Source organism: Sturnus vulgaris, chromosome 3, assembly GCF_052056855.1.
Source record: "Sturnus vulgaris isolate bStuVul1 chromosome 3, bStuVul1.hap1, whole genome shotgun sequence".
NCBI lineage: Eukaryota > Metazoa > Chordata > Aves > Passeriformes > Sturnidae > Sturnus > Sturnus vulgaris.
Genome location: NC_142245.1, coordinates 57,714,420 through 57,737,504, shown reverse-complemented (window position 1 = coordinate 57,737,504; position 23,085 = coordinate 57,714,420). Strand labels below are relative to the sequence as shown.

The window sequence follows — 23,085 nt, the reverse complement described above, 5'->3', positions numbered from 1 at the left end:
AAGTATTGGTCCTTCAATGTGCCTTAGGTTAGGAAAAACTCATGTTTTCCTCTCTATGGCTGTTTGTTTGAGAACAGAACTTGCCATGGGAATTATTTTGCTGTTTGCCTTTCATCTACTTAGATATTTTTCTCTATAAAAGCCTCTCTTTATTTTGTTGCTTTATTGGATGGTTGCTGGCAATTAGGTTGCAGCACCCACCACTACTTTCCTTCTGTCTTTGCCAACCTAATTAGCATTCTGTTCCAAATGTGGTCTATTACATGACTGTAGCATGACTGAGGTACTGTATTGAATTGTAAACAGCAGCCTTTTTCAGTGGTTGCTGCCACTTTTCAAAATGCTGTATTAAGATAGAAAAAAATAATGGTCTGTCTGGACATATTTAAGACACAAAATTTAAGTGTTCTGATTTCCCACAACTTTTTTTGTAGAGTTCAACATCCTGTTGTCTGCCATAGGAGGTATTATAAAAATTTCTGTTGCTATTAAGCTGAAGACATAGTAGACAAGCTGGAAGGATGTTTAAGACTTCAGTGTTCAACCTATTCATAAGTTTGCTGGGAAAAAAAAGGTGTGGATAATAATAAAAATTATGGATATTATTAAGTTGAATAATGTGATGAAGAAAGGGCAGACTGAAACCGTCTGCAATCCTGGTCTCACTGTCTCTAAAAGGATATAGCTGAACTGGAAAATGCTCCAAGAAGGACAACATTGTTTCAAAGGTGAACAGAATAACTTTCATCTAAGGAATGACTGAATATACTTAAAATGTTTGGAAAAGAGAAGTGATATGATACCTAGGGAATGATGGAATATTCCAATACAGTAATTAGATGTATCAAGAGATAGTCATAGAGAGATGTTTGTTTATTTCAGAACAACAGGAGATTGTGATTTACCTAGTGTTAACTAAGAGTATGAAAGTTCTTACTGGACACTACTGCTTCAGAGTATGTAAAACATATCTGAAGCAGATGAAATGCCAAGTCAGTTCAGAAAGCATTGGAGAAACTTGGAGGGAAAAATATTAAAGGATATCAATCATAAAAAGACCATTTCCAGCTCTGCAAGTCTGAGCTGCACACCTCTGGAACATGAGGAAACTTCCTGTAGAAACCTATTTTTCCTGCTGTGTTTTTTGCCATAAACATCTGGTATCAATTTCTGTGAAAGAGAGAGATTTGTGTCATATTGTCACTCATGCAGCACATATTGCCACTTTATACTAGAAAGGAAAATCAGTTTAATTTGAACATTACAATTTTGTGTTCTACATACAAGTTTCTTTGCCCCTTACTTCTAGCTGAATACGCTGAAGATCATTCTGGCTTTTCAGAAGTTCAGATTTCCATATTCCTACAAGAATTTACATTATGTTTGTTGGCAATCACTTGGAAATGCTGCTAATTTATCTGTATTTGAAAAAAGGAGGAATAGTCTAGGCGTGTTTTTTATTCTCTAAGCATCTTTCTGCTGCCAAACATATGATATATGTTGGATAGGATGGACTAGTGGCAATCTAGGTTATTGATTGATTGATATAAGATCATGAAATAAGTCATTCTGGTATATATGGTGTGAGATGTAGGTTACATCCAAACTGCAATTAATTAACTTATCAACAGTGGAGTGAATGTCTATCTTCTTCCTTAAAGCACAGCTATCAAAAATTTAGAATTAAAAAATACTGTCTGAATAATTTTCAAAACTTTCCAGCATTAAAAGTGTACTGAAATTTGAAAATTATGTGCATATCTACACATAATTTCAGTAATGCTAAAGTGCAACATGTTCTGTGTGATGAACTGACTAATGATGTATTCATAGTTTGATTTAATCTTCTGTTACATTATTCTGAATTAACTTTCTTGAACAAGAATATGTCTTAAAAAATCATTAGATCTTGATTAATGTTTCAAATGGGAGCAAATTCAAGGAAATTTAATGTGATGCTTTGGTAATAACTACTTTTGTTGTTAACAGTGCCCCCTAATTTGCAGTCTGATTTTCATTCTGACTTGAAGCCAGTCTAGCTGCCAGCATGGGCTTCTCTCCGTTATACCATTATCTTTAGCAATGGTATTCTCTTTTGCTTTGGATATTTATCCATTGCAGTCCTTCAATCCCTCTAGACTATTTAGCTTCACAAAGAATAACTAAATTCCTCTTACTCCTCACCAGAGGGCATATGTTTCAATGCTTTATTCATTTAACTCCTTCTCTACCATTCTGTGTAACTTACTTACACTCTCAGAGTTTCCCTGGCTTTTTATAAAGTTGATTGTCTTCATTAGATGTTTCCCACATGCCAACAGGATGTCTGAACTATGACTTCTGATTTTTCCATATCATCATTAAAAATTGTCTATGGTAAAGAAGTAAACTATATGTCCTTCCTTTAGAAATACTTCAGTTCAGTTCGTTACTCTTTTGCCTTGCCATACATGACATTTAAAATATTTTCATTCAGTTAATGTGTTTCATGGTTTTACAGTATCAGTTATGTTACAGAACTTTGTTTCATCAAATCTGTTTTTTTATAGAATCATCAAATGGCTTGGACTGGAAGGGACCTTAAAGATCATCTAGTTCCATCCAACCCCCTTGCCATGGGCAGGGACACCTTCCATTAGACCAGGTTGTTCAAAATCCCTTCCGTCCTGGCATTGAACACTTCCAGGGATAGGGATCCACACCTTCTTTGGGCAGGACATTTAGTTTTACCAACTAAATTAGCTAGTTAGTTTTATCAACAGCAAGATAATTAATTTACAATGTCACCTAAAAAGCTATCTAGGCAATTATTATGTAGTCATTTTAATGCAATATTTAATAGGAAACTTGATGTTTATTATTTGTTCTCCATATACAGACATTTTCTTTCTGCCAGTTTTGCGCTTGAGTGCTGTAACCAATGCTTTGTAGTTAAGAATGCTGCTCTTTTAAGTTTCAGCTCTATTGTTCAAGCTGCTTGGTGACTCTGGCAAGTGCCATTTAATCAGTCTTTGAAGTCTGGAAATAATTTTTTGTACTTAGTAATAAAGGAAAATACAGGAAAAAGCATTTATTTCTTTCTCCATTGTTACCACATCCATGAAAACAGCAGCTACTGAAACTGCCTAAATTCACTTCTAATGATTGATAGGTGGGTTTTATTTCAAATGTGTCAAAGCTGTTTCCTTTTTTTTGGATGATTTCTTACCAAGAGATTGATTAGCTCTCTCAGATATTTTCATTAAATATTATTGTATCAACAACTGTTTTACCAAACCTAACAGTAATTTCTAAGTTATTGTGAACTGTATTTTGTTTATTCTCTACCTTTTTCTTATTTAAAAAAAATATTCCTTGGCACATCATTTAACTTTTAAAATATGTGCCTTTTTTATTCTTTTTTCTCAAGATAATACTCAAGTGTATGTCAGGTATATTCCTCAAAACTGACTCAGTATATGCCTTCAGAGAGGACAGAACACAAAAGGAAAATCTCTACCATTTTAGGGTTGGTAAGGTAGTTTACCATGTATTCTGTAGATTATTATAAATCATTACAATTACCTCAAAAACATATGGCAAGGTTCAATAATGTGTTTCACTTGTAACACTGAGTAAAAGATAAATAAGATCTATTTTAAGGCAACTTCTGCATATTTTATTTTAGGAAATTCATTCTAATTTCAAGGAATAACTTACGCAATATCTAATAAATTGTATTATGCAATCTCCACTTTGTTTATATTTTTGGATTGAAAATAACATTCATGAAAAGTGAGAATTCAAACCAGACAATAATTCAATCTCTTGCAGGAAATGAACACTGTGATTACGGTTTCATGTCTACCTTCATCATTATTCCATCTTTTTCATTTTTTGTAGTATTGTTATAAGCCATCTTTTATTGTACATTCATTGTTTCTAAACAATGTTGAAATAGAAAGTACTTTCTTCCTCCATGTTCTGTAGTCGGGTAGGAATATAAGCAAGTGTTTCATCGGTGAATTCTGATTGTGCAAAGATCAGCATTTGCTCTGTAGTTAATTTGAAATGCTCTGTTCATCCCTCTAATACACAGGTACCACACTTTCAGTATGGTGAATTGTCCATGAGTTTGTAAAGCAGAAAAGAGAATTGTTCTGGGCTTGGCTGATTAGAGCTGTCATTTCATTTTATAGAAGGCATTTTTTCGTCTTGCCCCAGGCAGTGTGGTGCTGGAACCGACAGATGCCCCTTTCTGCAGTGCAAACCTGGATTCCCAGGCCCCTGGCAACAGGTGTGGGGATGGAGTTGCTGTCCAGACTCGTGCCTTGATTTTTGGGAAGAGTACAGCCAGCACAAAAACAGTAGGATAGAAAGCTCTGACTGTTCTGACACCGAGAACCCCGGTGGACAAAACTCAGCCCAGAATATAAAGAGAACAAATGTCTGTTTTATTGTTCTTTTTGGTTATCCAGCTCTAAAGCACTTTTTAATCTAGTTCTCTGAATAATGTTGTTCCACTTACAAAACTGGAGTGTTTTTACTGTCTCCTATTTATTCTTTCAGGATTTGTGGATTTAACACTCCATGATCAGGTCCATCTACTGGAATGTGCCTGGTTAGAGATCCTGATGATCGGCTTAGTCTGGCGCTCCATGGAACACCCAGGAAAGCTTTTGTTTGCACCTAACCTGTTACTGGACAGGTCAGTCTGCATGATGCTGTGAATTGTTTAAGTTATTTTATTTCTGCTGCAATCAGATTAATTTTTAGCATGATATAATCTCACCGATACTACAATTTGACAGTACTTCATATGTCAAGCAGGATTATAGGAGGTGAGACTGGAAAATGAGCTCTAAAAAAACTAGGAATGCTCAGGAATGTGATACTTGTCATTTATTAAACAAGTAACACGTCTGGGATTCATCTACTGCTTGAAGTACTTTCTTTCAAAGGCAGCAGTAAATTTATCTTATAATCTGTACTGTTTGTTGCAGAAGCAATTTAAATTAAAACCTGAACCCTATTCATTTAATTCCGATAGTTATTTTTCTTCATTTAAAATCCTCCCTAGTTTTTCTTAGTTAGAATGAATCTATCCAAGCAGCCAGCCAAAATTTTGGAAGAAAATACTCATAGATTCTTAAGTGCTGTCTTATTTATTTATAAAGAATATATTAAGTTTGGGCTTTTTTTTTTCCTCAGGAAAATGGGAGGCAAATATGACAAACACATATTTGCTTCCTTCACTAAGCCTTTTTTTTTAACCAGTCTTGCTAATATGCTAAATATTTCTGAGAGAAAAATTATGCATCTGTGCTGTATGTCAGTATCCTGGATTTTAGCTGGCAGTCTTCACGTTAAAAGCAGGCTGATAATTTAAAACACATTTTCTACTATCTTAATGTAAACTCAAGCTCTCTTTTTCCTAGTCATGGGAAAAATTTCATTAAAAAATTAAATTGAATTTCAGAAATAATTGCTTAGGGTAGAGTCATCTTAGGTATTAGTGGTCCTCTTAGTTGAAGATTACTGCCCACATAGCAGAGTTGGCAGGGGAGAGCTGCTGTGTGCACAGCAGTGACTTCAGGGCAGAGTTTGGCATCTTGGTCTAAACTGGAAGTGGCAGAAGAGCCAAGCTGAAATGGAGTATGCAGAGAGGCAGCTAAGACCTGCGCAAGGTCCTGACCTCATCACGTAGCTGCAGGGGCAGAGGCATGGCAACAGAAAGTCAAGGGTAGTGCCTTCAGCTACTACAGCCACCAGCTGTGTAAATTAATCAAAATTCTCATTAGCAGAAAAATTGCTTATTATCAATTTGCTTTGTTGGCTGTGGGGTACTGAGTTTCCGTGGCTGCATTCATGCAGTGTTAATCCTTGGATTCCCTGCCCTCTGTTTGCAAACAACCCTCAGGATTTACTTTTTGCATTTTAGTAAAATAAAAATGATAATACCTAACAGTATAAAACATAATATTTCACAGTAATAGAGAAATATTTACTGCCTTAGGAAATACCTATTCTACTTGTGTAAGCACAATGGTCTGTGAGCTTATCTTTAGATAGAATTAGATAAGTATAAAATACATTCTCATTTTAGGTACAGAAAATATTTGGTTGTCTAAATGTAAGTATAGTCTTCAGAAAAAGCCACAACAGTTTTAAAACAATTCTGAAATTTTGGTCTTCCTCAACTTAAAATCCCCATGTTCTCAGTAAAATGGAGTTTGTGCAGTTGATTCACACAGTTTTAAGTCAATTGTTGGATTAAAGAAAACAATTGCATGCAACTAGAACCACATATTACTTCAGGGCTCTTTGTTTTCTGAGTTTCAATTAAGACTGTAAAATTTAAATCTATTACATCTTCTAATTTTCAAATAATAAGAAATATGTTTCTAAGTCATCATACACTTGCCTCACCCTATTTGGTAGGGATATTTACAGAAAGTAAAATAATAAATTACTTGAATCTGGGAAGCACTGATATGCTAATCAGTTAAATAACTCTTAATTTACTAGTTAATTAGCGCTAACAATATATTGAGTTGTTAATTTGATTTAGGCAAATTGGCTTTTGAGAATGTTATAGACCAAAAATATGTTGTTTGTCAGGTTTGAGAGGGCAGGACAGACATTAATTCAAAGCCTGTTTCACTCAGTGAAGTCTTTCCACTGCATCAAGTATTCGTAAAATGGCTTAGGTTGGAAGGGACCTTAAAGATCACTAGTTCTAACCCCCCTTCCATGGGCAGGGACACCTTTCACTAGACCCCATTGCTCAGAGCTGCATCCATCACTTCTATAGTTAGTGAAAATTGTATATTGTTAATACAGAGGTTCACCATACTTTGTGTATGCCTCTAGATCTCTGTGATCATTGTGTTGCAAACACCCTCTCTGATTTGAACATCTCTTTCATTTTAGCATTCAGGTTTATCCTGATTCTAGCAGATTCTTTCTGTCAAGGATGTTTTATATAGGTAGTTGCTTGTATACGTCTGTTCCTAAAGCTTAGGTCACACTAAATTTAATTACACATTTTTTTTTCCTTTTGGCTAGATAAATACAGTCATGTCTTGTTAACATCTATCTGAAATGTCATAAAAATAACCTTTCAGCTTTGCTGTTTTTTGAAAAAATGTGATCTTTATTCTCCCAACTCACTCCTCCTACATGGGTCATATTACACATATGCTTGTCTTGTCTCTGAAGATCTTTTAGAAGCTGTCTTTTCTAATTCTATTTGAGCCAACCAGTTACATTGTCAAATGAATACTTCTTTAACTTTCCATTGCAACAATTCACACTTGGAGGACTCCTTGAAAATATCTGTAAAGCAGACCTTACTTATTAATTCTATGTTCCTTTTAAAAATTTTTCTTTGCCTGTAAGAAAATAATTAAACAACAATGAAATTGACAGTATATGTAGATTGCTATCTTTTGTATGGATGAATATAGTCACATTATCTCTTTTGTTCCCAGTCTGCATTGTAATTAGACGGTGCCTTTTGTGAGGTAATGCACCCTTTCTTATTCTGTTAATGCATTACCCAAACACTTATGTCTTGGTTCAAAATCAGCAATTTTAAGTCTGCTAGTTACATAGGACTGGTAGATTTTTACAGTGTACAACTGCTGCTATTAAAATACTCAAATGACAATAATTATAGATTAGAAAAACAGGCTCAATCAGGAAATAAAATGGCACACTCAGTGCTTGCAATTAATGTACAGTAAATAATAAAATCGAATAATAAATTCAAGTCTTTTATATTCTGTTTTTGAAAATTAGTATATTGTATAAGGCAAATTTAGAAGTAAAGGCTTAGGTTTCTAGTAGGACAAACCAGATGTTTCCTGTCTGGAGGGTTCCCAAGAAACTAGGCTTTAAAAATGTCATTAGACCAGGGTTGAAATTTGTCAGGCCTGACAGTAGACTGTTTATAATTTTGAAGAAAATGTAATGTTTCTTCGGGAATAAAACTAATATTTTACTGTATATTTTTAAAGGATTTATTGCCTTCAGATATCATGCTGATTCCAGGTTACTCAAAGACTTGAATCATAATTATAAAGAAACTCATGATAGAAATAGCTGGATTGCTGAATTTCACTTGAAACATTCTCAGTATGAGCAAAATGGGAAATGCAGTGCTGCATTTTAAAAAGGAAGCCTGGTGACCACAGTAAAGAAACTGATGGGATGCTATCTAAAGAAGAGACTTGGCTGAAGTTGAATGAATATGACATAGTGATAAAGAGTCACTGTGCATTGTGTAAGAGGAAGCCATGAATGCATTGAAGTCCTTTAAGAAATTAACAAGCAAGTAGATGACGGACATCTTGTCTAATTTCCAAAAAGTATTAAACAAGATCAAACTTTTATGTCGACAAATGTGATGGAATGCATATAGGAGAATAATAATTCTGATTTTTCTAAACAGCATTCTGGGTTGATCTTTCCACCTCACTGTTATCAGCAATTAGTTCTACAAGACAAGTTCTTTGCTTGCCAGTAGTCAAAGTCTGCAGCTTTCCTTCCCCCCGAGAATCTTTTCAACAGGAAATAGAAATAATCATTGCCATTCCTCTGTTTATTTCTGTGCTTCATCTGTGCTTATAGAACGGTGCCTTTCTGATTTTCTTTGTCTTGACAGTAGTATTGAAAGAATAGGAGAACTATCCAGAGATGTTGCATAGGCAATCAAATAGAGGTATGAGCTTTGCTACAAAGACTAACTAAATGGACTGACTTCTCTGCCCATGATACTCATTAGAAGAATGGGAGCAAAGTAAAGATGGTAGGAGTTATGTGAAGTCATGAGCATGTTGAGAAGATGTGTGGTAATCCACAAGTTACTATCTCTTCCATCTCAGCACTAGAGGTAGTCACTTGAAACCAGCAAATCCAAATGCCTGTGTGCTTAGCCCACAGCTAAATACACCTTTGATATGAGACAGTATGGCTGTCTTCATGTTATTTTCTGCTATTATTTTCTTATAATGGTTGTAAAAAATCTCTCGTAGCAAAAAAGTCTGTCTAGGGACTCACAAAATTTCAGTTCAATGTAGTCAGTATTTCTGTGTTTCTATCAGGTTTTTTCCTTCTTTTTATGGAGAAAGTTAGTCTGTTTTTCATGGCTTGTTTTAATTTGGAAACTTACTCACTTCCACTTCCAGTGCTTGATGAAGATGTTTCATTTTCTCTGAATAGAAGAATTTTCCTTTGACTGACTTTTGTATTGAGCAATGGCAGGAGACTGTGGATCTCTTTAAACGGCAACCAATGCAAATAGCAAAAAAACTTACAGCACTCACTCTGTGACTGGGTAGCTGAGTAATTTACTGCTTTCATGACTTTTTCTGAACTTTTCTCACTATATCTGAAAGTAATATTTTAAGTTCTTCATGCAGATATTATGATAGACATAAAATTATATGCAATGAGAGAGCATCAAGATGAAGTCTGAGTACATTTTTCTAGTCCCTCAACTTGTAAAATGTTCCAAATGTCTGAGGACACCACACTTGTCTGTCACTTGAGTAAACACACTGCATTTCATGTGAAATTGTGGATGCATTAATTACCATTAATTTATTAGAAAAATTGAAGCAAAGCGATCCCAAGTGCTTGATTCAGAATGCTTCCTTAGTGACATTCTTCTTGTATTTATTTCTAAAAGGAAAAGTCAATAGGCAAAAAGTATATCCTAATTTACCCTTCAAAATGGATTTGAAAAGCAATTGTACATTTTCATCACATCTTTAATAGCAATAGAGTCCATCCAGAAAACCTAGCTCAAAAAATCATCTTGTCATTAGGCTACTTACTCGATAGAGCTGAATGGATTAACTTGTAGAGAATTAAGGAATCTCCCGAAATAATTAAATTTCTCTTCCATCATTCAGTGTATGGCTGAATTTTGAGATGTATTATTATACTGAAGACCCTGTAGAATGAAAAAAGCCAAACTATTACAAGAGACAGAATTAAAAAATTAGAAGTATGAAAAATTACTCTCTCTTTATTGTGAATCAGTCTTTACTGTCTCTTTGAGCAGAATTCAAAGACTACTCAATACCCTGGGTTCCCTGGGGGATTTGTAGGCACAGAAAAGAAGTTTTCAAAGAAAATGAAATAATTCTGGGTTCAAGATAGTTCTTACACAAATTATGAGATTACTTGTTCATCTAGTAACCCTGACCTTGGAATCTTAGGCCCCAGTTCTAGGTCACATTGTACTGTGTTGCTGTTAATTCCAAAATCAAACTTTCTTTGCATTTCTGATATGGAGAGAATTTTGAAATGTTTTTTGGCTTTATGGTGACTTAGACTGAATATAAATCAAACTGAAAAAGGCCTTCCTGTAAATCAGAATAACTTCAGCCAATTATTTTAGCTTTGTTATTCCCAAATGGAGAGCTTTCATAATAATTTTATAATCTAAATGTCTTAAATATGACCAAAGAATAATCAATTTTCTTAGAACTATCATAGAAGCATTTTAGGGATTTTTTTCCTACCTGGCATATTTGTGGACCCATTTCACATTATATTTACAAAGAGAAAAATCTTTTAAAGGTACTTAATAACTAATTGTCTCTGTGTTTTAGACCTGATTGACCACTGCACACATGTACTGAGTACTACTCTCCCCCTGTTTGCCTAGGTGGATGATCCTCTGGTCATCCAGTCAGGAAGGACACTTCATTGGCTACCTGGCTCTGAGGCCAAGTGCCAAGCATGTGGGAACTCAGGCCCACGGGACAAAGGACTTGAGGCAGAATGGATGGATCCTGCAGGGCAACAACTGAGGGCATAGCTGGTGTCAACGGCAGGAATTCGAATATTTTATCATGGAACCTGCTGTGAGGATCAAGGATGTCTAGGAAGAGATGAAATCCATACCATAAAGTAGGGCAAAATCATGATTTCCACAGACTGGCCAGTCTGGTGAGGGAGCTTTAAACCTGGGTGATATGGACAGGAAAGAAATCATAACAAAGCCTATTAGTGAGAAAACTCCCTTAAGTATGTGCATGCACATAAATACAGAATTGCTTCCAGGACATCGTGATGGGGGAAACTCCATTAACTTTCTGAGAATTCAACACAACTGTGTGCCCTCTGAACCAGCAGTTCTTCCCTCCCAGACTGCTTTAGGAAAAGCTTTAGCAGCAGCTAGAGATAGATGATGCTCTCTCACTGCTCAGACATGCTGTGGCAGATCTGGAGTGCTGTGTCCTGTTCTGAGCTACCCTTTACAAGACAGACATGTGCATACGGGACTGAGGCTACTGATGGGCCACAAAGAATGGACTGAACAGCTCTCATACAAGGAGAATCTGAGAAGACTCAGATCTGAAAAATATCTGATGGAGAGGAGAAGTAAAGAAGGCAGTGGAAGATTCTTCTCAGTGACGGGACAAGAGATTTTGGAGTCTCAGTCCTTGGAGATACTGAAAACCCAACAATATATAGGCCTGAGCAGGGCCACTGAACTAAATATTTCCAGACAATTCATGCAATATCAGCAGCTCTGGTAATCTGTGACTAGCTACAGGTGAAAATTACTTTAAAATAGATATTTGTTTCTTTTTTTTCTTTTTAAATTGATAAATGTGCTACTTCATATTTCTTGCAAATATTTTTCAATTACGACTTTAAAATCTTGGACTAATTTGATAACTTTTTAGTATGTTTTAGCCAGCAATTGACCCAAGTCTTTGTCTTTAAGCTAATATTGAATAAGAAACAACGGGCTCATAACAGAACGGTCTGGAAGAGCAGATTGTAATACCAGCCATTGACTGTAGTCTATGAAGTTCCCCAGGGTGTGTTAATTGAAAGCCAGTAGTCAGGGAGAGATGAGAAAAGATGTTGCTACCTCTGAAGGCTTATGAACAAATCAGTTAAAAAATGCCCTAATCCCCAAACCAAAAACCACACAGAAAAACAACAAAACAGAACTGTAAAACAAGTGCTGTATATAATTAATTTGTCCCTTTCTGCAGCTCACACCTTCATGACCACCTACCACTTATTTGGTGATTTGTGTGAAAGTGCAAGCTTGATTACTGTGATCAAAACACCATTTTTTTCCAAAGCAAAATGCTATTGAACCTCCTGGATACTGACAGAATAGGCATTTCTCTTTATCAACAGAATTTGCATCAGACACTGTGATTTACTTTACACTTTGCATTTTATTTTTTCTTGCTTAGTTTTCCCCTAACCTTTTCCACAGTCCCTTGGTAATACTAGTTAAATGCAGGATGGTCTGAAGTAAAATTTCTCTGCTGATAACAATTTTCTCATCTTTTAATGACTGATAATGCATAGCATTGAGAAAAGGTGGAATCCTCTGTTAGTTAAGCAGTCCAATAATGCCTGTCTGGCAGTATTTAAGGCATCCGAGTAAATGTTCTTGATTTGGTCTTAAGTCCTTGCAGATGGAGCTTTCCTGACATGCCACTTCCTTTAGCTGTTTTAGTTCATTGCTTTACATAGGACTAGAAAGCTTCTACCAATGTCTACTAATAAAACTAGTTTATATAGAATACATTAATGTATATAAACATCATCAATTGTTTGGAAGTCTGTATACAGATTTACAGTGCTCCTCCTAGGTCAGAGCACAGATATTTGAGTTAAATCTGTGAATGCCCTCCTTTCTAACTGGGGATGTGCATGTTATTCTTGCAGCTTTTCTCTGTCTCGTTTCCTAACTTACCTTTAGGCTCAGGTGCACATCCTGTGCCAAGCCTTGTATAGAGGCTTCATCACCAAGTTACTAAGTCCACTTCTGAAGCTGATATTCCCTCTCCTAACCTTGTGCATCCCATCTGCTCTTGGCAGTCCCTTTTCATCAAATGAAGTACCATGGAAAAGAAGACAGAGAGATAACAAACACAGTCAGACATGGGTGCATCTGTATTACTTTATCATTTCCTTTTGAATGAAAAGTTTGATGAGAAGATCTGTCGAGTCCTTGAGTCCCTCTTCCCTTCACCCTTCATTATAAATTTTTACTAAATCCTGTGCTTCTGTTAAAAGCATTCCTGGTGTCTAGATTTTTCCCAAGACTTAAATAAAATCTAGATTCTTATTCCTACATACAGTGGAATAGCCCTGGTACTGCTACCACTATCAGTGGGAGGAAAGCCATTATCCTGCTTTTATTTGGCACTCATTATCTGGAATTCCATATCCAGTTATTACAGGAAATATATTAATAAAATCCAGTAAACACAGTGGAGAGCCACCAAGGCCAGACTCCATGCCTTGTGGCTGGAAGAAGTGGATTTGTTCTGCCTGGAGGAGAAAGGACTTTTAAGTCTGCATAACCTACAAAATACAATGAGGTTATCAAGGCTCTTTATTAAAATGCCTGATGGGAGACTGAGAAATGGGAGTAATAAATTGAGGCAGAGGAGGTTATGACTGGATGTAGGAGAGGAAAAAAGCATGATGATGAAAACGATTAAGCTGAGGGAGGTTGTACAGTCTCCATTCTTGGAGATTTTCAAGACCAGAATTGCATAAAGCCTTGAGTGAGCTGACGCTGCTTTGAGTGGGAGGCTGGACTAAAGTAATTCTGAATTACCCTCTGGATGGTGCTGTGATTCTATAGACCTACTAAAGTTAATGTACACAGTATTTTTATGTGGCCACTTAAGACCTTTAAAAATAATGATTTAACTTTCCTAAACATTTCCCAATAGCCAAATTTAAAGAATTCTTCTGAGAATACACTGTGATGCTTTGCAGAAAACAAGATTTTTTTGTCTTGTCTTCAGCAAGGTGAGAGTACACAAAAACAACAGCAAGACGGTAAGATAAAGATAATTGTCAAATCTATTGCTAATTTGTCCTTCGGGAAAGTTCTCTAGACTTTCCCAGATAGGCTTCCCTATCAACTGAACACAACTGTGAAGATGGGATGGTATTATCAACTTGTGTTAGAAAGTTAGAAGGCAATTCAGGAGGACTGGAGATTCCAGTTTCAGATAGTTTCTTGTTGGTTGACAAAGAAAATAATTGTTGTAGCCTAAATAATAATGAAAAAAATAAATAGAGCCCTGTATTGCAAAGATACTTAGCTCCTGTAGTCCCCGTTGATGTCAATGGAGCTGGATCTGCTTCCTACCTCTGAAAATAAAGCAGAAATTTCTAAATTTCTTGGTCTTTTCTTGTACCCATGAGTACCTAAAGCTGGGTATATAACTTTACCTAAAATACCTAAAGAGATACTCTTTGGGGGTTTTTTTTGTTTTTTTTCATTATTAAGTTGCCTGGTCTTTCACACACACAGCAGATAGCAAAGCAAAAGAGATGAGGAATTATTTAGAATCTCTTAAATTTACATAATTTTTATTAATCCTCTATCATATGAGTTCAGTTAATGGGAAAGAGGCACACAGATTGATTTAAGCACATGTAATATGTGTTGCTGGATTAGGAATATTTGTCCAGAGGTTGTACTTGTCAGCAAGAGCATAATGACTGGAATATTGATTTTGTAAACTACATTTTATTGAACTATTTTTGTAGGAGTTTGGGAATAATTCTTACTTGCTATCAAAATGTCCATCTTAGGAGGCACCATAAGGCATGTTAAAAGGTCTTATTTTACAAATAATATCCTTCTTCTTTTTTTCCTCTGTTCTTAGACATGCAAATTTTGCAATTTGTTCAGGCTGTGTAATATTTTGAGATGTTTTGAAAGCTGGCTGCAGTAGTTTTGTGGATTCTAGTAACCAAACAGATATCTCAGTCAGGCATGAAGATGTGGGGTTTTTTTATTATGGATCATTTGTCTTTTGATCCAGTGAAACTTTTCATTCCTGCAAAATTCTGAAATATTAAATTCTTAAACTCTTATTGGGGTATTATTTAAGTTTATGAAAAACTATTAAAGGACTCCAGTCCTCTGTGCTAAACTCTATAGAAGGGAAATTAATCTTTCTATAACTGGGCAAATATATTGTATCAGAAGCATTGAAAGTTGTCCTGATGCCTTGGAGAGGGCAAAGAAGTTTCTCAGTCTGTAATCAGAAGGGAAGACGTCTGCTTTGCCTGAGGGTCTGGTGTGGGTGCAGACCTCAGCTACAGGTTCACAACAGCACATCTGTGTTAAGACTTGAGGCAGGTGTCTCTATGCTTGTAGGTTTCTTGTCACAATGAAATTAGGACATTCTCAATCTTTGTCATATTATAAATCATAATTTTGAAAAAATTTCTTTTGCATTTTCCTGTAGCAATGATCTTCCTAATTTTGTTTATGAAGGCCATATCTAAAAAGTATTATATTTCTAAACAGCAGATGGGATCACTGATTAAGTCTTATATATTAAAATTTCACTCAGGAAGGCATAATAGAAGTAAAAGTATGTAGTTCTTGCAAAAGGTAGCAATGGAAATGACCAAAAGATCTGCAGACTAAATTTTCACAGAAAATAATTACAATCTGCATTAATTCTTCAGCTGCAGGTTGAGTGAGCAAGATTAAAATTATTGAGTGGGAATGTCTAGTACTGTGAGCAGAAGGGGGGGAGATGGTTAATTGCCTTTACTAATGAACACTTCGAGATGTTCCAAACTTCAGCTTTGTTTAATGCTGCAATGTAAAATGTTGCTTGATATGTGGAGTAAGCTGGTACTTTTAATCAGTCATACAGACATGATTTTGGCCTCCTAGGTTCTCCTTGAGCTTATGAATAAGCTTATTCTTTAAGGAGGAATGATGTTGATATTGAACATCTAGAGAAGTGATTTGGAACATTAAAAGTTGCTCAGCCAGCTAGAAGCAAGTGCAAATGGTTAGGGAAGGGGAAATGTAAGGAATTGGGACCATTTCAGTTAAAGAGAAAAAAAAGAAAAGAAAGGGGAAGCAAAGTAAAAAAAGCAGAATGCATACACACAAATCAAAATGCTTTAAATGTTTTAAACAAATCTTTTCCTCAATATAAAGATTTAGTTGAGTCAATTTAAAACGTTCCACCACAGTAATGCGTTTGTGATGAGTTCCTGAATCTGATTTAATTTTTTAAAAATATGGTAATTAATAGTTTATTTATTTTACTTGGAACACTGAGAACAATGCTTTTGTAATCACACATATATCAAATGTGCACAGAGTAGGAAGTCGCATACTTGCTCTTGAGCTGATGAAATCAAATTGGAGGGCATTGGTCCAAGGGGATGAAAAACTCATGGTCCCACCAGGTTACAACTGTGAATGTCTCCCCATTGATGGTATTCACACAGGAATCAAGGGAAATGTGTAGAGGGCATGGTGGAAATCTTTGACATGCTGCTGGCTACTGCTGCTCGGTTTCGCATGATGAACCTTCAAGGGGAGGAATTCGTGTGCCTTAAGTCCATCATCCTGCTCAATTCTGGTAAGTTTTGTGCTTTGCTGTCACGGGTAATTGTGGCTGCTTCTGCATGTGGTTGAACACTGCTTGCTGTCTTTAATGGCATTTTCATTTTGAGACAGCAGCAATGGAAATGGGTTTTCAGCACAGATGCAGGCAGGAGCAGGCAGGGGTGGAAGCAGTCAAACCAGTCTGGTGATGTAGATGGGACCCAGAAAATGGATGCAGTGAGTAGATGACACACTGTGTGCAGCTGATGTGGAGAGTGGTCAGAGAAGTGCTTTGAATCAGATGCTGGCAGGTCTTTAAACTGCTTACAAGACACTGAAGTAGGTGGAACCACACGTAGGGCACCCAAAGGCAATGCTTAACTGTAGTGCTTAGGTAATGGCAAAATAAAAGGAAATAAGGGCAAAAATGTGGTTGATTTTATCATGGTTTAGTTTATAATACATTATAGGCATCTAACACTGATGTAATTACTTTCCACTTCCTTTATATTTTTTGACTGTAAATCTCATCCTGAAGTACACTTCAAAAATAGATGACTAGACAAAAAGTGTTAGTATAGATACAGATATAAATATGTCAGGTTAGATGATTTGAATTTTGCATGAGATGATTAAAGAAGCAAATTTAACTTGAAGCAGGTGACAGAAAACTGTTGCACATCAGAGGACTCTTTTCTGTTTGAAATGAGAAAAAACTCCAATTTGGGTTTTATATGCAGAAATGAGACCCATGGTGTTCTCATGGAAATGATAGACATCTAAAATAATAATGTAGGCACCAAAGTAAAAATTTTAGACACAATTGTCTGCTAAGCTGTTACCTGGTAACTGAAGATGCCAGAGTTTCCCAATGCTGAAGATTTACCCACTTGTAAAGATTTTCCTGTTGCATTTGAACTTGTAGATGGTACCACCCTCTTGAGAAAACAGATATGGAGGGCTCTGTGTCCTTTTTATCCAGTTGTCTAACATATCACTTGTCCAAATTGCAGGAAAAACAAATTTAGGGTATTCATATCAAAGGCTAACTGTAAACACAGCAGACATTGCTTTATTGATCAGGCACTTTTCTTTATGCAAGCTTAGATGTGGTCTCCTCAAAGTTCAAGCAAATTTAATTACTTGTACAATATAATATAAAATGCTTTATGTATGTTCTATGAGATACGAATGTTGTTTAGGTTTTGTTGTAGTTGTAACCAATTGACAAAAAGTAGCATATGAGGCAAGCAAGGTCCATATTAGGAATGAAGGCCTATTGCTCTTACCTTAGCTGCCAGGGTGTGACAGTTGTAATTACTGTTTGACATTTTATTTTCATTTTATTGCCCTGATAATTATAATATAATATTTCCTGGAGTTAATATTTTTCCTGGAAAGTGATGCTCCTCCAGAATTTTAGTTAATATAGTCAAAGGTAATTAACTTTTAAAATAAATCTAGAATATGTAATTGATTTATAAAAACTTTGAATTTCAATTAGAAAAACTAGAACTGGAATTCTGGATAAAAAAAATTAGATGTTCGTGTCTTGAACATGAAGAATTTAAGTCATGCTCTTGAGAAATTTTGTGCCTATGTTGTATTTAGTATTGATCCATTAAACTAAATTCATTATTCAGACAAAGCCCTGCCAGGCATCACCAGCTATCCTTCAAAACCATATCTCACTGTGTTAATTGAATTTTTTTGTTACAAGATTCCCCTTAGGAAAAATTGCAAAAAAAAAAAATAAAAATAAATAAATAAAAAATATATGTAGCGAGTGAAGTTGGTGATAATCAGAGGCAAATTTCCTTCTGCACATAAGAGAGATGGGACCACTTTAAACTCTATGTGTATATGGCCACAGAATGTATGTCTGTATTGCACATCACTACCTTTATGCATAAAGGTACATTTCAGTTTTTGTATTCTTAAAACAAATGAATTTTATAACTAGACAGTGGGAATGTGGATACAAGCTTCTGACTGTCAGACTCTCTAAATGCTCGAATTGAGAGGCTGCAGTAGACTGCAATACCGAGATAAGTAGCATAATTTGGGGTACGTGTAAGAGTTGTGTAAGCATTTGGCATAGATCCTCCAAAATGTTTTCTGGAGATGCTTTACTTCACGGAATGTGGCCAACCTCCTTACATAAAGTGCTGGACGTTATGAAACATTATGTGCCCTGAAGCACATGTCTGAGAGAGCTGAGTTGGTTCATCCAGGGAAAGAGAAGGTAAAAGAATGTCTCACTGCAGCCCTCAGACAATTAATGAGCAGGTTATGGAGAAACCAGGGCCAGCCCCTTCTCAGAGATGCAAAAGGAAAGGACAATCTGAAATGGAGACAAACCACACCGAGGGAGATCCTGACCAGATAAACAGAACAAAAACTCTACCCAGTGAGAGGTTTAGCACTGGAACAGGTTGGCCAGAAAGATGGTAGGATCTCAATCCTTGCAAATACTCAGAATTCAGCTGGACAAAGCTCCAGGCAGCTTGAGCTAACCCTGAAATTGCCACTATTTGAGCAACAGGATGAACTAGGTTACTTCCAAACCTACCCTAACCTGATTTCTTTCTGTGGGTGCATATGTAAATATGCACAAAATTTCTACTAAAGACACAGCAGATAAACACACAATGAATTTTTGGCTTATTATGCTGCCTGTGTTATATATGAATGTGATTAAACCAGTAGATCTCAGAAAGATTTAAACAAGTGGATTAATTAAACAAATAGGACTAATTATGCTACATCTCATGTTTAAAAGCAGTCTGCATTTGCATTCAAATCTTTGTGTTGATTTAATTCACTGAGTATACACAAACATTTCTTTATTAAATCCTTGGACATCTGGTAGTCTCTTCACATGAAGTAGTGTTGTTCATTGCCTGTATTGGACATTTCTGGTTTTGCAACATCTTTCAAGGCTGATATCTTTACACTCCTTTTCCATGTGGTTTTGGGAAAAATGCTTTTTTTTTTTTTTTTTTTTTTTTTTTTTTAGTTCTGCTCAGTGCATGTGGAAAGGATGGAAGGTTTTGTTTGTAAACCAAGGTAGATGCTTATGCTACTTCCACAGTTTTCCTGAGATATCAAGGTGATAACATGGCTGTAACAACAAGGACATCATAATGTCCAGCTAAATAACAAACCTGAAGGTGCCCCTCTAAAACTGCAGCAATAAACCTTTTGACTACAAAAGCAAAGTAGTATTTTTGAAAACCACATTCAGCTCAATATTAAAGGGGTGTTACTTAACATTGGACAATAAGTATTGGAATCATGAAAGGACAACATGATGCCAAATGTTTTACTTTTGAATGTATCGGAGGAGTGGTGCTATGTAGCAAAGGAACTGAGTTTCATTTTGGACATGAAGATGTACATCACATCTGCCTTAGCAGCTGATTTACCTAATTAGTTAGCTGGTTAGTCCACAGAGGTGGAAAGATTTGGCTGATTTGATGCATATTTAGGAGACCTCCCGAGACATTGTTCCATGTGACTGCTTGTTATTCTTTTCTCTTGATGTTTTTCAGTTCCTGTTAAATTGTGCTTCTTATTTATTTCTTTATTTTGGGGGCTGGATGGTTCCAGGAGTGCATGGTACAGAGATGAATCTCCTCATGCCTCAGCTTGTCTTGCTACAGCTTCAGAGGAATTGGGTGTAGTGGAAGAAGAATAGTCTTGGGTTCTGTGAGCCTGAACTCCAAATGAAAATATGTTTTAAACTGGGGTTTATTGTTACAGAAAAGATGTTAAAGGCATTCTCTTCTACAGTAACATGCAGCAAATATATAATTATATATGGTGAGAGATATAAAATTCTATCAATGTATGCTAAGGGCTGGCATGGTAGCACTGCAGCCCCAAAGGGATGCTATTCTTATATGTGTTATGGGCATGGACCAACAGGCCTTGCTTGGTTGTGGGGTGGTGTTTTCTCTGTTCTTGCACCTGTTCAGTTTTATAACACTGACTTACAGAAAGAGCTGGAAATCAGCCTGGTAGCTATTCAATTTAGGCTTGGAAAGGCCTTGGAGAATGTTAAATTTCACTTTGCTAAGGCAATTTTCTGCACCCTCATTTGAAAACTGCTTGGATGTGTATGAGTGTGTGATAGGCAGCATTTTCTGGGGGGAAAATCTCTGGTCAGTGGCCTGGGGCGGGAGCAATCATTGTGAGGATGTAGAAAGGAAAACGAAACATAATTTTCCTTGGCAGTTATTGACTGGCAGTTGCCTGAATTCTCTACAGTTATTGGGCAGTGCTTTTTTGATTTACAGTTTTTAATAGCTTTTACACTAGGTGAGAAAAAATTCCTCCTAAAATATTCTTTTCTTTTACTAGTTTCAGTCATATGAAGCTATGAGGTATTGCTTCAAGAGCACAATAGGTTCCTGTGGCTAAAGTAAACATCTCTGGATGGCACTGTGATTTTATGAGATTAATATTTCCTTCTAGTGGACTGTCTTTTGCCAGTAATATTTAAGAATCTTGCCCCTCCAGGTATGAGTTAAGCTCATATCAAGCCTTGTATTGTCAATAGGAATACGTTAGGACAGTTCAGAGTCAGCTGAGAAAAGTTCAGCTGAGAAAAGCCCCAGGACCAGTTTCTGTTTGTGAATTAGTTTCAGTAAAAATAATAATAGCTATTAAAATCTCTGTGAGAAAAGAGGCCACTGTAGTATCCATCTATATCAAATTTGAAGCAATACCCATTACCAAAATTAAGAACTCTGACTGATGATTTTCAGAAGTTGTACTGTGTTTGAATTATCCTTTTGGGTTTTAAAAGCGGCTTCTTGCTTACTCTTTCCCAGAGACACATTCATAAACACATTTACATTTCTTTTTAGTACAGAATACCCCAAATCATAAAAGCTGTTGCAGGTTACAGCAGTTCTAGTTGTCAGGTCCTTGAAGAACCCAGATGATGTGAGGAGATGAAGTAGGCCAAGATGTTAAAAAAATCTCAGCTCCCTGACTGCTCAGATGCATAGCAAAGTATCTTCACATCCAGCGGTAGCCCCAAGGCTACAAACAATGAAAACAAGCTATAGCATAAATATCTGATAAGTTATAGCATATATGTCTGTGTGTGTGTGCATGCTAGTGTCTGTGTCTTTTATTCTTCATAGCACTAACTGCATTCCATATTTTGCTATATATGATGCTTTAAAGAAAAGGAAAACAAAACATTATTCCAGAAACCATTTTTTCCAAGGACAAAATCCAGATCTCTTCCTGGCCCTGTGAGCTGATGCAGAAGGATCAAAGCACAGGATTTGTCAAGTCTGTTATAGACACAGGATGATGAACACTCTTATATTGATTGTATTACAATTAGATGCATGTACATCTTAAACCTCTGGTGCCCCAGGACCGGATTATGGCAGTAAGACCTCTTCAGAGTTGTTGGTTCAGTCCAAAAGATTTAAAAACTGATGCTGAATGCAACAGCTCTCCTTTGGCAGCACAGTGTTGTTGTGATGTGATTCAATTGGCTATGTGCTGTTGTCCAGAAAAAAATCAAGATAATACAGCCTCAAATAGTTTAGACTTTCTCATTTTGAAAGCTGATGTGCTTCGTGCTCCCAAGATTTATGATTAGCAAAAGCTCTTATGCCTGGATTAGAGACTCTCGTAGGTGATATAGAGGGGCTGTTGGGGGGGGGAGTTTTAACGTGTTTTGTCCTCTGGAAAAAATTATATCTGGTCCAAACCCTCAGGCTTCTCAGTTTCAGCAGGAAGCAATTCAAGACAGCTAAATTTGCACAAGTTGACTTGGACATGGTTTTTAAAGGAGAGTCAGCTTTGCAGGTGAAGGAGCACATCTTTCAAAGTTTTGCTTGGTTGGGAGGATTTTGTTGAGAGAGGATGAAGAGGTGCTGAGCCATAATGTCCATAAAGAAACCCTGATTTTGTTTATATGTTTTGTTGTAATATTATTCAGTTCTAGATTGACTAGAAAATCACTAAAAATCAAATATTAAACAGCAGGGAAAATGGCAAAAGATGCTGAAAGTTTGGGTTGGTTGGTAAGTATTGCAGTCTCAAGGGGAGCAGCATCTCCTCAAGGTTTCAGAGCCAAGTGACCAAGAGAAGAGCACAGCCCGCAGGTAGGTGTAGCTGCAGGTGTCACTCAGCTCCTGGTACAGACCTTGGTGGGACCCAGGCAGGGAATTGGCACTGTCTTCCTCTTCCTGCTTTTCCCATAGTGCCCAAATCCATGCTCCAGGGTCATTCAGAGCAGTGACCTCGCTGCCAAGCAGGAGAGCTGGCACAGAGTCAGCCCATGGCTTAACACAGTTTAAGAGGCACCACAGGGCATACTTTGGGCAACTTTGAGTCCACCAAAGTAATTTTTGTCTGTGGTTTGTTGTTTTTTTTTTCTTTCTCCCTCCTACTTTAGGTGTGTACACTTTTCTTTCCAGCACCTTGAAATCTCTGGAAGAGAAAGATTATATTCACCGCGTCCTGGACAAAATCACAGACACTCTGATACACTTGATGGCTAAGTCAGGTCTTTCTCTGCAGCAGCAACACAGACGACTGGCTCAGCTCCTCCTCATCCTCTCTCACATCAGACACATGAGGTGAGTGCTGGGCCTATGCAAGAGAGGTGTCACAAATGCACATGCACACTTTTCCTCCACAGGTGGGAGCACAAACTGTGTGAAGGGCTATTACCAAAAAAAAAAAAAAAA

General features: G+C 36.6%; 1 protein-coding gene across 2 annotated transcripts in view; it reads left to right on the top strand.

The window, feature by feature from the left end:
• ESR1 (estrogen receptor 1) overlaps positions 1–23,085 on the top strand; it is a 182,466-nt gene that overhangs the window by 152,537 nt on the left and 6,844 nt on the right. For both annotated transcript variants that reach the window (XM_088161719.1, XM_088161720.1), the window contains 3 exons: positions 4,549–4,687; positions 16,261–16,394; positions 22,791–22,974. In XM_088161719.1, coding sequence (XP_088017845.1) covers positions 4,549–4,687; positions 16,261–16,394; positions 22,791–22,974 — 457 coding nt within the window. The remainder of the gene's footprint in view (positions 1–4,548; positions 4,688–16,260; positions 16,395–22,790; positions 22,975–23,085) is intronic.